This window comes from Schistocerca gregaria, chromosome 3 (assembly GCF_023897955.1).
Source record: "Schistocerca gregaria isolate iqSchGreg1 chromosome 3, iqSchGreg1.2, whole genome shotgun sequence".
Lineage (NCBI taxonomy): Eukaryota > Metazoa > Arthropoda > Insecta > Orthoptera > Acrididae > Schistocerca > Schistocerca gregaria.
In genome coordinates, this window is record NC_064922.1 from 840,350,221 (window position 1) to 840,365,661 (window position 15,441).

A 15,441-nucleotide genomic window follows, 5' to 3' on the forward strand; every position below is an offset into this window, starting at 1 on the left:
TAATATAATAGAGTTTCCTCACCATTATGCTTGGCATGAAGAATTGAAGCAACTTCTGGGACGCTGCCCCATTTCTAGTACCAGCCTCTTTTTTGTTAGGGTGGGTTCTGTACACCAAGAGTTGGTAGTTTCTGCAGGGTTCCCCCGTTTTTTCGTGAAATAAGTGATATTCTCATCTGACATATTGGCGAAAGCATTTAGTCAAGCCCACCGTATAGATTTTTTTTTTTCGAAAGTAGAGTGTTGTGAAGTGTTGATGCCCACCGTAAGGGTCACTTATCTCCTGGCTGCCATTTGGTGCTGATGGGCGCATGGTTTGCTGAATTTAGAGAAATGTTAAGTGTCGTAATTGCGGCGGCTCGATCCTTATTCTTAGCAGCACTTTACTTGCTTACTTTCGCATACAATTTGTGTCGGTTAACTTGGTTATAATTTGTGACATCTTGTTGTGTTATCACCTTTGATTCTGCAGAGGAGCAGATCGTATTGCGCTTTCTGCATACAGTCATCCACACATTCTGGCATCTCTCCACAGTGTTAGCATCATTTTTTAATCTGATCTCAGATTTAGAGAACTTTGGTCTCAGTTAATTTTTGTTGTGTGTTTTGCCAGTCACTAGAGATAATAAATATCTGTTAGTGTTAGTCTTGACCTAGGTTCTAAGATCCTTTATATTGTCCTACAACTTTTCCATGGTGAGGCGACACAGTAATACTAGATATGGCCTGGTGCACACCTAAACTTGTTATCGTCACTGCGACCGCCTTATCGATGTGCACAGTGGCCAATCACAACCCTTAGTTACGTTAAAACTTCAGAGGAAGGAGCGAGGAATGCACTCGCTGATCTTGTATGATTGAAGATTTGTTTTATAACTGACATTGCACTTACGTTCCTGTACTCTGATCCTGAACGTGGACCCAACTGTCAATAGAAAGACTAATTGATTGCTAAATCGCGATATTAACTGGAGATCTGAGGCCCCTGCTGGCGCCTGATAAGCACACCAACTGGTCATGTTCACCAGACCCCGACGCTTGGAAGCACTCTGACCTAAACTGAGATTGCTATGAGCACGCTGGCAAACTCTTCGAACGCTGGCAGGACAGGTAGCATCGTTACGTTCTCGGAGGCCCCGGTGCCATGCTTAAGTTCCTGTGACGTCAGTATTCCGGCCAATGTGAGAAAAGAATATGGAAATCAGTGAACTGCGGTAACTCCGGCAATGGCTCCGTATCACAGAGCACGCCCAGTCACATGAAGTTTAGCTGAACAGACAATAACATGGACTTCTTAAACCTAAATGCTTGTATTATTTTTACTACTGCGATGTAGTTCAACACGGTACAAATAGTGAAAATTCTAGATGCCTCGAGCTAGTGATGAATGCTTGCGTTAGATACGTGTGCAATATTCGGTTGTATGACCATATCAGTCCTTCATACTCCCAGCTAGGTTGGATACGCCCACATAAAGCACGCGATCTCCACACGATGTGCTTACTTCATCGATTTCTTAGCCACTGGTGCCCCCAATACTTATCTTCTCACATTAAACACCTATCATCATTCCACAATCGCAACACCAGATCGGATACGTCTATCATCTTGGCTGTACCTTTACATAACACAAAATCTTTCTCCGTGTCATTCTCCATCTCAGCCATACGACTATGGAACGCACTCCCCTGTGATCTGCGTCTTATCCAGAACCACTCAACATTCAAGAGGGAACTCAAGACTTACATATTAGGGACGGTATAGCCACCATTGTTGTGCCCCTCCCATCTCTTTCTTTCTCTTTCTTTCTCCTCTCCATCACAGCTTCGAATTTTACCATTCTATTTCTCTTCCTCTAACCTATCTACCTCTTATATATCTCTTTCACCCCATTCTATCGTCTTATGTCTCTGCTCGATGAGAATAACTCACAAGCTGCAAGAACATAACGAGAAAATTCCCAACTAACAATGGGACTGACATTCACAAAAGAAAAGTATGTTTACTTTCATATACATAGTCATTATTATTATTATTATTATTATTATTATTATTATTATTATTATCATTATTATTCTTGATTGTTATAATTATTTTTATTGTTATAATTATCATTGTACTACTGTTATAATATCTATTTTTTTAACATCAATACTGCATAATACGCTATATGTCCTTAATGTTATGTAGAAACTGTAACTCCTTCAATCTGAGTATGCCTGGTTAGGTGTAAGAGAGGGCCTGAAGGCCCTAATCTTGCCAGGTAAAATAAATGCATAAATAAATAAATAAATAAATTGAAAGTTAGGAATAGAAGAGAGTTTGGTTGAATTGGAAGAGGATTGCGTTAAGATCAACTGAGACACAAGAGGGTTATCAGAAGTGCAAAACCGAAGTCCATATGCAATTAGACTTAGGACTTGGGCTACACTATAGAGGAACAGAGCAGGGAGGAAATTCAATAGTTGACTTTACGGTGTACAAGAAGACTAATACCAGTCTAATAATAATAATTATTATTATAATAAATTCAGACAGATTAGGAAGACTTGTTTCAAAAATAAATAAAACATGTTTCATGAATATTAGTTTAGTTTATGCACTAGCACACTGATATCCTGAAGAACAAACTGAGGAGCCTTATGAATATTTGCAGGTGCTAATAAAATCGTGTTACGAGTTGATAGTGGTAAACTTTAACGTTAATAACTGGAAAAGCTAATGAGCGATTCTCCATTGTGAGACTTTGGATTTAGCATCATAAATGTCGGAGATACAAGAATTCGCAGAAAGCAACAATTTTATTTTTAACATGTTCTTCCGAAAGAAAATAAATACCATATGGGATTGGCTAAAATCGAATGGAACTAAAACTGAAAGGATCTATTCTTTTTTATCATGCAATAAAGGAATTGTACAGGATGTGTGGGTCGGTCCTAAACCACTTTCCAATTGTGAACAATCATTAACTGCTATTTCAAAACGAAAGTAGTGAATCCAGGATTGGCTCTAATGTCCTGACACTGGTGGGATCGGCAGAGAGTGAACACTGGTTCAGCTAGAGAAGGATGATCAAAGGAACAGACCGCAGAAAATCCATAGAGATTCTGATCGTATGTGAAGTATGCTAGCGGCAAAATACAATCAATGCCTTCTCCACGCGATAGCATAGTTACTAAACGCAGCCTTCCGAAATGCCTTCACAAAAGAATAAGAAGTAAATATTCCACAACTCGAATCAAGAACAGCTGTCAACATGAGTAACGAAGAAGTAGATATCCTCGGACTAGTGAAGCAACTTAAATCACTTAACAAAAGCAAGTCTTCTGGTTCAGACTGTATACCAGGTAGGTTTCTTTCAGAGTATGCTGATGCAATAACTTCATACTTAACAGCCATGTACATCCGTTTTCTCGACGAAAGATCCGTACCAAAAGACTGGAAAGTTGCACAGGTAACACCAATATTCAAAAAAAGGTAGAAAGGTTAACCCGCTAAATTATGGACCCATATCATTAACGTCGATATGCAGCAGGATTTTGGAACAAATATTGTATTCGAACGTTATGAATTATCTGGAAGGAAACGGTCTATTGGCACACAGTCGACACGGATTTAGGAAACATCGTTCTTGAGAAACACAACTAGCTTTTTACTCGTACGAAGTATTGAATGCTATTGACAAGGGATTTCAAATGGAGTCCGTATTTCTGGATTTCCGGAGAGCTTGTGACACTGTACCACACCTGAGGCTTCTAATGAAATTGCATGCTTATGGAATATCGTCTGACTTATGTGACTGATTTCCTGTCAGAGAGGTCACAGTTCGTAGTATCTGACGGAAAGTCATCGAGTAAAACATGGTAGTGTTATATACCCTGTGCTGTTCCTTATCTACACTCCTGGAAATTGAAATAAGAACACCGTGAATTCATTGTCCCAGGAAGGGGAAACTTTATTGACACATTCCTGGGGTCAGATACACCACATGATCACACTGACAGAACCACAGGCACATAGACACAGGCAACAGAGCATGCACAATGTCGGCACTAGTACAGTGTATATCCACCTTTCGCGGCAATGCAGGCTGCTATTCTCCCATGGAGACGATCGTATAGATGCTGGATGTAGTCCTGTGGAACGGCTTGCCATGCCATTTCCACCTGGCGCCTCAGTTGGACCAGCGTTCGTGCTGGACGTGCAGACCGCGTGAGACGACGCTTCATCCAGTCCCAAACATGCTCAATGGGGGACAGATCCGGAGATCTTACTGGCCAGGGTAGTTGACTTACACCTTCTAGAGCACGTTGGGTGGCACGGGATACATGCGGACGTGCATTGTCCTGTTGGAACAGCCAGTTCCCTTGCCGGTCTAGGAATGGTAGAACGATGGGTTCGATTACGGTTTGGATGTACCGTGCACTATTCAGTGTCCCCTCGACGATCACCAGAGGTGTACGGCCAGTGTAGGAGATCGCTCCCCACACCATGATGCCGGGTGTTGGCCCTGTGTGCCTCGGTCGTATGCAGTCCTGATTGTGGCGCTCACCTGCACGGCGCCAAACACGCATACGACCATCATTGGCACCAAGGCAGAAGCGACTCTCAACGCTGAAGACGACACGTCTCCATTCGTCCCTCCATTCACGCCTGTCGCGACACTACTGGAGGCGGGCTGCACGATGTTGGGGCGTGAGCGGAAGACGGCCTAATGGTGTGCGGGACCGTAGCCCAGCTTCATGGAGACGGTTGCGAATGGTCCTCGCCGATACCCCAGGATTGCTGAGAAGTGGCGGTGCGGTCCCCTACGGCACTGCGTAGGATCCTACGGTCTTGGCGTGCATCCGTGCGTCGGTGCGGTCCGGTCCCAGGTCGACGGGCACGTGCACCTTCCGCCGACCACTGGCGACAACATCGATGTACTGTGGAGACCTCACGCCCCACGTGTTGAGCAATTCGGCGGTACGTCCACCCGGCCTCCCGCATGCCCACTATACGCCCTCGCTCAAAGTCCGTCAGCTGCACATACGGTTCACGTCCACGCTGTCGCGGCATGCTACCAGTGTTAAAGACTGCGATGGAGCTCCGTATGCCACGGCAAACTGGCTGACACTGACGGCGGCGGTGCACAAATGCTGCGCAGCTAGCGCCATTCGACGGCCAACACCGCGGTTCCTGGTGTGTCCGCTGTGCCGTGCGTGTGATCATTGCTTGTACAGCCCTCTCGCAGTGTCCGGAGCAAGTATGGTGGGTCTGACACACCGGTGTCAATGTGTTCTTTTTTCCATTTCCAGGAGTGTATATAAACGATTGGGGAGACAATCTGAGCAGTCGTCTTAAGTTGTTTGCGGAACACGCTGTCGTTTACCAACTAGTAAAATCATCAGAAGATCAAAACAAACCGCAAAACGATTTATGAAAGATATATGAATAGCGTGAAAATTGACAATTGACCCTAAAGAACAAAAAGTGTGAGGTCATCTGCATGAGTGATAAAAGGAATCCGTTAATCTTCGGTTACACGTTAAATCAGTCAAATCTAAAGGCCATAAATTCAGCTAAATACCTAGGAATTACAATTAAAAACAACTTAAATTGGAGGGAACACATAGAAAATGTTGTGGGGAAGGCTAACAAAAGACTGCGTTTTATTAGTAGGCCACTTAGAAAATGTAACAGATCTACTAAGGAGACTGCCTACACTAGGCTTGTCCGACCTCTTTTAGAACTGCTGTGCGGTGTGGGATCCTTACCAGATAGGACTGACGGAGAACATCGAAAATGTGCAAAGAAGGGTAGCACGTTTTGTATTATCGCGAAATAGGGGAGAGAGTGTCACTGAAATGATACAGGATTTGGGATGGTCATCATTAAAACAAAGGCGTTTTTAGTTGTGCCAGAATCTTCTCACAAATTCCAATCACAAACTTTCTCCTCCGAATGCGAAAATATATTGTTGACGCCGACCTGCATGGAGAGAAACGACGAGCATGATAAAGTAAGGGAAATCAGAACCCGCACGGAAGGAGATATGTGTTTGTTCTTTCCGCGCACTATACGAGATTGGCATAATAGAGAATTGTGAAGGTAGTTCGATGAACTCTCTGCTAGACCCTTAAATGTGATTTGCAGAGTATCCACGCAGATGTAGATGTAGACGTAGATGCAGATCCAACGCGACAATTGGACGCGATTTGGTACGGTATCCCTCAGCAGGGCATTCGTCAACTCTATCAATCAATGACAAGCCGAGAAACTGCTTGAGCAAGGTCTAGAGTTGGATCAACGTGTCATTGAATTGCCCAATTTGTGAAGGTCTTTCTCTCGAACAAATCATTCAATTTTTTCTGAAACTGTAATGACTCGTTTGCCTATACACGTACATCACATCTCCTGTTTTCCATCACATTCGCATTAAGGTAGAAAGATTTTTCTGTTTAGCAAAAGTGACAAAAAGCAGATTGCAGTGTACCTGACGGCTAAACACAAAAGTTTTGTCTCAAGTACAGATAGTGTTGAGGATCAGAGGACAAAGTTCAAAACCATCGTACAGTATACGTTAATTGAGTATGTGCCAAGCAAGATCGTAAGAGATGAAAAAGATCCACCGTGGTACAACAACCGGGTTAGAAAACTGCTGCGGAAGCAAAGGGAACTTCACAACAAACATTAACATAGCCAAAGCCTTGCAGACAAACAAAAATTACGCGAAGCGAAATGTTGTGTGATGAGGGCTATGCGAAAGTAAAGTTGTATGTACTGACTTGGCAGAAAATCCTAAGAAATTTTGGTCTTATGTCAAAGCGGTAGGTGGATCAAAACAAAATGTCCAGACACTCTATGACCACAATGGTACTGAAACAGAGGATGACAGACTAAAGGCTGAAATACTAAATGTCTTCTTCCAAAGCTGTTTCACAGAGGAAGATGCATTGTAGTTCCTTCTCTAGATTGTCGCACAGATGACAAATTGATAGAAATCGAAATAGACAACAGAGGGATAGAGAAACAATTAAAGTCGCTCAAAAGAGGAAAGGCCGCTGGACCTGATGGGATACCAGTTCGATTTTACACAGAGTACGCGAAGGAGCTTGCACCCCTCCTTGCAGCGGTGTACTGTAGGTCTCTAGAAGAGAGAAGCGTTCCAAAGGATTGGAAAAGGGCACAGGTCATCCCCGTTTTCAAGAACGTCGAACAGATGTGCAGAACTACAGACCTATATCTCCAACGTCGATCAGTTGTACAATTTTGGAACACGTATTATGTTCGAGTATAATGTCTTTTCTGGAGAGTAGAAATCTAGTCTGTAGGAAGCAGCATACGTTTAGAAAAAGACGATCGTGTGAAACCCAGCTCGCGCTATTCGTCCACGAGACTCAGAGGGCCTTAGACACGGGTTCACAGGTAGATGCCGTGTTTCTTGACTTCCGCAAGGCGTTCGATACAGTTCCCCACAGTCGATTAATGAACAAAGTAAGAGCATATGGACTATCAGACCAATTGTGTGATTGGATTGAGAAGTTCCTAGATAACACAACGGAGCATGTCATTCTCAATGGAGAGAAGTCTTCCGAAGTAAGAGTGATTTCAGGTGTGCCGCAGGTGAGTGTCGTAAGACTGTTGCTATTCACAATATACATAAACGATCTTGTGGATGACATCGGAAGTTCACTGGGGCTATTTGCGGATGATGCTGTGGTGTATAGAGAGGTTGTAACAATGGAAAATTGTACTGAAATGCAGGAGGATCTGCAGCGAATTGACGCATGGTGCAGGGAATGGCAATTGAATCTCAATGTAGACAAGTGTAATGTGCTGCGAATACATAGAAAGATAGATCCCTTATCATTTAGCTACAAACTAGCAGGTCAGCAACTGGAAGCAGTTAATTCCATAAATTAGCTGGGAGTACGCATTAGGAGTGATTTAAAATGGAATGATCATATAAAGTTGATCGCCGGTAAAGCAGATGCCAGACTGAGATTCATTGGAAGAATCCTAAGGAAATACAATCCGAAAACAAAGGAAGTAGGTTACAGTACGCTTGTTCGCCCACTGTTTGAGTGCTGCTCAGCGGTGTGGGACCCGTACCAGATAGGGTTGATAGAAGAGATAGAGAAGATCCAACAGAGAGCAGCGCGTTTCATTACAGGATCATTTAGTAATCGCGAAAGCGTTAAGGAGCTGATAGATAAACTCCAGTGGAAGACTCTGCAGAAGAGACGCTCAGTAGCTCGGTACGGGCTTTTGTTTAAGTTTCGAGAACATACCTTCACCGAAGAGTCAAGTAGTATATTGCTCCCTCCTACGTATATCTCGCGAAGAGACCATGAGGATAAAATCAGAGAGATTAGAGCCCACAAAGAAGCATACCGACTCTCCTTCTTTCCACGAACAATACAAGACTGGAATAAAGGGAGAACCGATAGAGGTATTCAAGGTACCCTCCGCCACACTCCGTCAGGTGGCTTGCGGAGTATGGATTCAGATGTAGATGTAGATTTCTTCGTGTTGCGTCGTTCTGTAATTTATTTATTATTTTCATTTTTGATTTTATTTGTTTATTTTCTTCTTCTTAGAGTATACCTGATGCCGAGAGAATTTCGTCAGTGTCTACTGCAGCGTTTTGCCTACATTCGTATACTGTGCTGGATGTCCGTGAGACAATCAAGAGCAAATTTGGCAAAGTACTGATGGTAAAAGTGGAAGCAAGATTTAGCCTCAACGACCCATTGATGACAAAGCCATTAAAGAGAGAGAGAGAGAGAGAGAGAGAGAGAGAGAGAGAGGACAAGTTGGCGAAGGATGTGGAAGAAAATAGGCTTTGTCTTTTCTCTAAGAACCATCCCGGTGTGTGCCTCCAGTCACCAAGTAGAATAAGACAGAACTTAAATATTGCCTAGCTTTTCACTGACGCCTTTTACATATGGTAAGTGTATCCGTGGAAGATTCTCTCATATGTAAAAAGCGTCAGTGAATGACTAGGCAACGTCCTGCGCCGACGAGGTTTCAAACCGATTTTTCGAAGCAGTCACAGGATCCACGAAATGATAGGTTCCACCAAGGATGTCGTCAACAGTCGTAACACTGCAGGTGTTTACAAACTACGGTGAGAGTGCGGAGCTGCCTACATAGTAAAAACAGGGAGACCTGTCAGCTTACGAGTAGCAGAACACGAACGATATGTACGATTACAACATAATAAATCGGCGATAGCGTAACACCACCGTGACTGTGGACAACCTACCAGGTTCCAGGAAGCCCGAGTTCTGGCGAAAGAATCGTGGATGCGAGAACGCAAAATACGGGAGGCGATCGAAATTATTAAGCAGCCTGACAACATCAACAGAGAAGATGGCTACAAATTCCCGGCGTCCTAGCTGCCGGCCATCCCAGTCCAACGGGCCGCGAGCGGTTGCGGGGCAGAAGCTACACGGGACACGGGCGTACCTGCACAAACAGCTGTAGAGCAACTGTCAGTCCACTTCCGCGCACACCGTGAGGAAAACTTGCCGACCAGAAGCAGAACGCTGATTGGCGGACAGCTACCAATGGTTGACTACATGGACATCCACGAATAGCCTCTTTGCTTCCATCTTCCCTTACGTCATGACTAGCCAATCATGTTAGAAGGCCAATTAAAAGTTTTACAACAGTGACGTCAGACATCGATAGTCTATAATAAATAAAAGCACCTATCCCCAAGCAAAACCAGTCGTGCCCTGAGGAATTCCGTTGCAATTCGGCCGAAACGTCTGTTGCAGTTTAATATTGTCGTTAGTTATTAGCAATGACGTGGCATAATACCCACAAGATTTTAATCACAATGATTTTGGTGTCTCTTGGAGTCGGTGTCGTGTTAGCTGTCACAGTGTAAGTAGACTGTTTAGGTTTTTTTTATTGGTAACGCCACCTCTGTATGAAAATCACTGACTGTGCTGTGTGCAGTCTGTGGCTAGTTTGCATTGTTGTCTGCCATTGTAGTGTTGGGCAGTTGGCTGTTAACAGCGCGTAGCTTTGCGCAGTTGGAGGTGAACCGCCAGCGGTGGTGGATGTGGGGAGAGAGATGGCGGAGTTTTGAAATTTGTAAGACAGGATGTCATGAACTGCTATATACATTATGACTTTTGAAACTATTGAGGTAAATACATTGTTTGTTCTCTATCAAAATCTTTCATTTGCTAACTATGTCTATAAGTAGTTAGTGCCTTCCGTAGTTTGAATCTTTTATTTAGCTGGCTGTAGTGGCGCTCGCTGTATTGCAGTAGTTTGAGTAACGAAGATTTTTGTGAGGTAAGTGATTTGTGAAACGTATAGGTTAATTTAGTCAGGGCCATTATTTTGTAGGGATTACTGAAATTCAGATTGCGTTGCGCTAAAAAAAAATATTGTGTGTCAGTTTAAGCACAGTCATGTATAAATTTTGCTAAGGGGACGTTCCAACAGTCATCAGGACAAACGTGTGTACAACAGCCTGATAACAAGGTGCCTAGTTCAGCTGTTAATGACTGTGTAGGGAAGCCGCAGTAAATATGAATCAGAATGCGTGTATGAGGATGTGAACCCCATTCCTTCAACTATAAAACTTTATCTCTCAGGTGCAACTGCTAAGCAGCCGGTCCAGGAAATAATTTTGTAGGTCCGTCAAAATGTGGCTCGAGGATTCCGTGTGGATTGCCAATATGCTGATGTCAGTTTTGGCACTGGCAACTCACCTGCTGGATGTTGACCCTCCTGCTGGTCTCGGGCTCCAGCATGGAGGTCGTGAGCCGCTTGACCTGGTCGCTGAGGATGTTGACCACCTTGGAGCGGAACTTCCAGCGGCGCGCCATCTGCTGCTCCTGCAGCCGCTTCACGTTCGTGTCGTCGAAGGGCATCGCCTTGTTGAGCATGACGAACAGGATGACTCCAAGTGACCAAATGTCGGCTACCTTGGGGTGGTACGGAGTCCCTTTGAGGATCTCTGGCGGCGCGTATGCCAGTGAGCCACAGTACGTGGTGCTTAGGATCGGCTTACCCTGCAAATTGACAGAAACGCCAATGGCCGCCACCACGTATACCACGTGGGAACAACTGCTCAAAAGAGGGATATCCCCTGCACAATTAGGCAAATGACAATGAAGGCAGAATAAAATCTACTCAGTTCTTTCTCTACTGGCCATTAAAATTGCTACACCAAGAAGAAATGCAGATGATGAACGGGTATTCATTGGAAAAATATATTATAGTAGAACTTACATGTGATTAGATTTTAACTTAATTTGGGTGCATAGGTCCTGAGAAATCAGTACCCAGAACAACCTCCTCTGGCCGTAATAATGGTCTTGATACGCCTGGGCGTTGAGTCAAACAGAGCTTGGATGGCGTGTACAGGTACAGCTGCCTAGGCAGCTTCAACAAGATACCACAGTTCATCAAGAATAGAGACTCGGGTATTGTGACGAGCCAGTTGCTCGGCCACCATTGATCGGACGTAGGAGAGATATATGGAGAATGCGTTGGCCAGGGCAGCAATCGAACATTTTCTGTATCCAGAAAGGCCCGTACAGGACCTGCAACATGCTGTCGTGTATTATCTTGCTGAAATGTAGGGTTTCACAGGGCTCGTATGAAGGGTAGAGCCACGGGTCGTAACACATCTGAAATGTAACGTCCACTGTTGAAAGTGCCGTCAATGCGAACAAGAGGTGACCGAGACGTGTAACCAAAGGCACCCCATACCTTCACGGCGAGTGATGCTCGCGTTGGTCGAGATCCAATGACTGTTAGCAGAATATGGAGTCGGTGGGTTCAGTAGGGTAATACGCAACGCCGTTCTGCACCCCAACGGCCTCGTATCACTAGCAGTCGAGATGACAGGCATCTTATCCACATGGTTGTATCGGATCGTGCAGCCAAGTCTCGATCGCTGAGCCAACAGATGGGGACATTTGCAAGACAACAACCATCTGCACGAACAGTGCAACGACGTTTGCAGCAGCATGGATTATCAGCTCGGAGACCATGGCTGCGGTTACCCTTGACGCTGCATCACAGACAGGAACGCCTGCGATGGTGTACTCAACGACGAACCTAGGTGCACGAATGGCAAAACGTCTATTTTTCGGATGAATCCAGGTTCTATTTACAGCATCAAGATGGCCGCATCCGTGTTTGGCGACATCGCGGTGAACGCACATTTGAAGCGTGTATTCGTCATCGCCACACTGGAATATCAACCGGTGTGATGGTATGGCGTGCCATTGGTTACACGTCTCGGTCACCTCTTGTTCGCACTGACGTCACTTTGAACAGTGGACGTTACATTTCAGATGTGTTACGACCCATGGTTCTATCCTTCATTCGATCCCTGCGAAACACTACATTGCAGCAGCATAATGCACGACCGCATGTTGCAGATTCTGTACGGGCCTTTCTGGATACAGAAAATGTTCGACTGTTACCTGGCCAGCGCATTCCCTAAATCAGTCTCACCAATTGGTAACGTCTGGTCAATGGTGGCCGAGCAACTGGCTCGTCACAATACGCCAGTCACTACTCTTGATGAGGTGTGGTACCGTGTTGAAGCTGCATGGGCAACTGCACCTGTACACGCCATCCGAGCTCTGGTTGACTCAATGCCCAGGCGTATCAAGGCCGTTATTACGGACGGAGGTGTTCTGGGTACTGATTTCTCAAGATCTATGCACCCAAATTGCGTGAAAATCTAATCACATGTCAGTTCTAGTATAATATATCTGTACAACGAATACCCGTTCATCATCTGCATTTCTTCTTGGTGTAGCAATTTTAATGGCCAGTATTGTATGTTGTATAGACGGTGAACGTGGAATGACAGAGCATTTGCCTTATGAAATTTCGACTTGACAGTCATTTCATGTGCTTCTTTATGAATAAAAGGACGTTAATAGAATTTTCAAATCTTTACTGCAATTAAACTTCATTCTCATAGCGCGCTAAATTTGTGAAAATGAACTTACAGGAAATGATTTTGAACTTGAGATACCATTAGGTAGTGGTTTCATCAACGCTACCTTACATTGCCTAGCGTATATCTACAGAGTGAAGGGACCTTGGAAGGAAGAAATATAGAGGTAGGTTAACTGTACCATGAAAGTGACCGAGAGAGAGTAAGGAGACGAAAGAACGACTGAAACACCCCGTCCTGTCGCAAACAGATGAATATCTGGAACTTGATGCCGATTACGACTGTCTGCCAGACCAGGTATCGAACCCCTTCCCTTAAGTTTCAAAGACAATGTTTTTGAAGAATGAACTATGCCTCCAGGCCTCACCAGTTCAGTACGAAAGCATCTCTTTCTTTTTTATTCCTTACTGGCATAATGTCGCACGCAGAAAGTATGTAGTGGGAACTCGCTTAGTTTTAGCCCATAAGTTATTTCTTGAACGACACTTTCTCTCTAAGACTCTACTACTGTAAAAGAAGTTATGTTGATATCGAAATGTAAAAGAAGAGGAAGAATGCTCAGGGTTTAAAGTCCAGTCGATGTTGAGATTATTGTTAGCGAAACTCAAACTCGGATTTGGAGGATAGGGAAGAAAGTTGGCCGTGCTCGTTCATAGGAACCACAGCGGAATTCGGCTTAATGAATTTACCGAAATCACAGAAAACCTGAAACCAGATGGCCATGTGGGAATTTCAACCACTATCTTCTCGAATACGAGTCCATTGTATTAAACACAGTCCCATCTCTTTCGATGATAGTACGATAGAAGAATTATTATCACAGGCTGATAGATGTTCCCAGATAGTTCTGCTGGTAAGTTCATTTTCTACAAAAGCCAAGGGTCTGTGTTGGGTTCTTAGTTCGCCAGATAGTTGTAATCTGTCACAAAATTTCGTAGCATCGGTTAGTGCTGCACAGAAAAATGTTTGATTAGAGTTCGCAATGGGTGATCACGAAATATTGTCTATCCTTCCTTCCCTTGTGTCTAATAGGCCTTCACCACGCACCTCTTACTCTACCTTTTACAGAAGGGGTGTCATCGAACCATGGACTTGCACATTTATGCTGCTTGCTAATTATCATTATACAGCTGGTATACAAAGTATCTAATTCCGAGAATGGTAATGTTTCCTCCGTAATCGTTGCACCTTCTAGTGTTTCCAACGTATGACAACTGCTGAATATTCTTGATTATGACAGAGGCCAAGTTTTTTGTCGTACTTGACACTGGTTAGTAATTAATCACAGTGGGGACTGGCTGGCAGTTGTTTTTTTGTCCATGACGTATCATCATTTTAATCGGGGGCTGTGCTTCATATGATATTATTCATGCGTGTAAGAGTCATGCCAAACGACGCCTCGCTTGGTGTAAGGAGCGTAAACACTGGATGATCGAACAGTGGAAAAACGTTGTGTGGAGTGACGAATCACGGCACACAATGTGGCGATCCGATGACAAGGTGTGGGTATGGCGAATGCCCGGTGAACGTCTTTTGCAAGCGTGTGTAGTGCCAACAGTAAAATTGGGAGGCAGTGGTGTTATGGTGTGGTCGAGTTTTTGATGGAGGGGGCTTGCACCTCTTGTTTTGCGTGGCACTATCACAGCACAAACCCACATAGTTGTGTAAGCACCTACTTGCTTCCCACTGTTGATGAGCAATTCAGGGATGGCGATTGCATCTTTCAACATGATCGATCACCTGTTCATAGCGCATGAATGGTTACACGACAATAACATCCTTGTAATGGACTGGCTTTCACAGAGTCCTGACCTGAATTGTACAGAACACCTTTGGAATGTTCTGGAATGCCGATTTCGTGCCAGGCCTCACCGACCGACATCGATACCTCTCCTCAGTGCAGTACTCGGTGAAGTATAGGCTGCCATTCCCCAAGAAACCTTCCAACGCCTGATTGAACGTCTGACTGCGAGAGTGGAAGCTGTTATCACGGCTAAGGGTGGGCCAACACCATACTGAATTCCAGCATTACCGACGAAGGGCGCCGCGAACTTGTAAGCTATATTCAGCCAGGTGTCCGAATACTTTTGATCACCTAGTGTTGAAGTACATACCCTACCTAGGTCTAGCGAAGCAACTTATGTCACCTAATAAAGGCTAGTCTTCCTGTCCAGGACGTATGCCAAATCGGTGCCTTTCGGAGTATTCTGCTGTATTACCTTCATATTTAACAATGATCTGCAACAGCTCGGTCGCCGCAAAATCCGTATCTAAGAACTGGAAAGTTGCACAGGCACACCAGTACACAGGAAACGAAGCAGAAGCTCCCTTGGGAGGAAACACGATTTTCTTGTTAAATCAGTCACAGTGACCTCAGTCAATCTTAGTCCTCACAGATCAGAGATAGAAAAGATTAATCTGATTTTAATAAACTGCAGGAGCATCCAACGAAAGGTCTCAGAATTAGTGTCGCTCAAGAATTATGACGTTCTTGGAAAATGAACAGCTCC

At 44.3% G+C, this 15,441-nt stretch overlaps 1 protein-coding gene across 1 annotated transcript in view; it reads right to left on the reverse strand.

Annotated features, from left to right (window-relative positions):
- Nucleotides 1–15,441, reverse strand: part of LOC126355617 (testis-specific serine/threonine-protein kinase 1-like) — an 82,972-nt gene that overhangs the window by 18,093 nt on the left and 49,438 nt on the right. Inside the window, exon 3 of the mRNA XM_050005979.1 lies at nucleotides 10,719–11,021. Within this exon, the coding sequence (XP_049861936.1) occupies nucleotides 10,719–11,021 (303 nt within the window). The remainder of the gene's footprint in view (nucleotides 1–10,718; nucleotides 11,022–15,441) is intronic.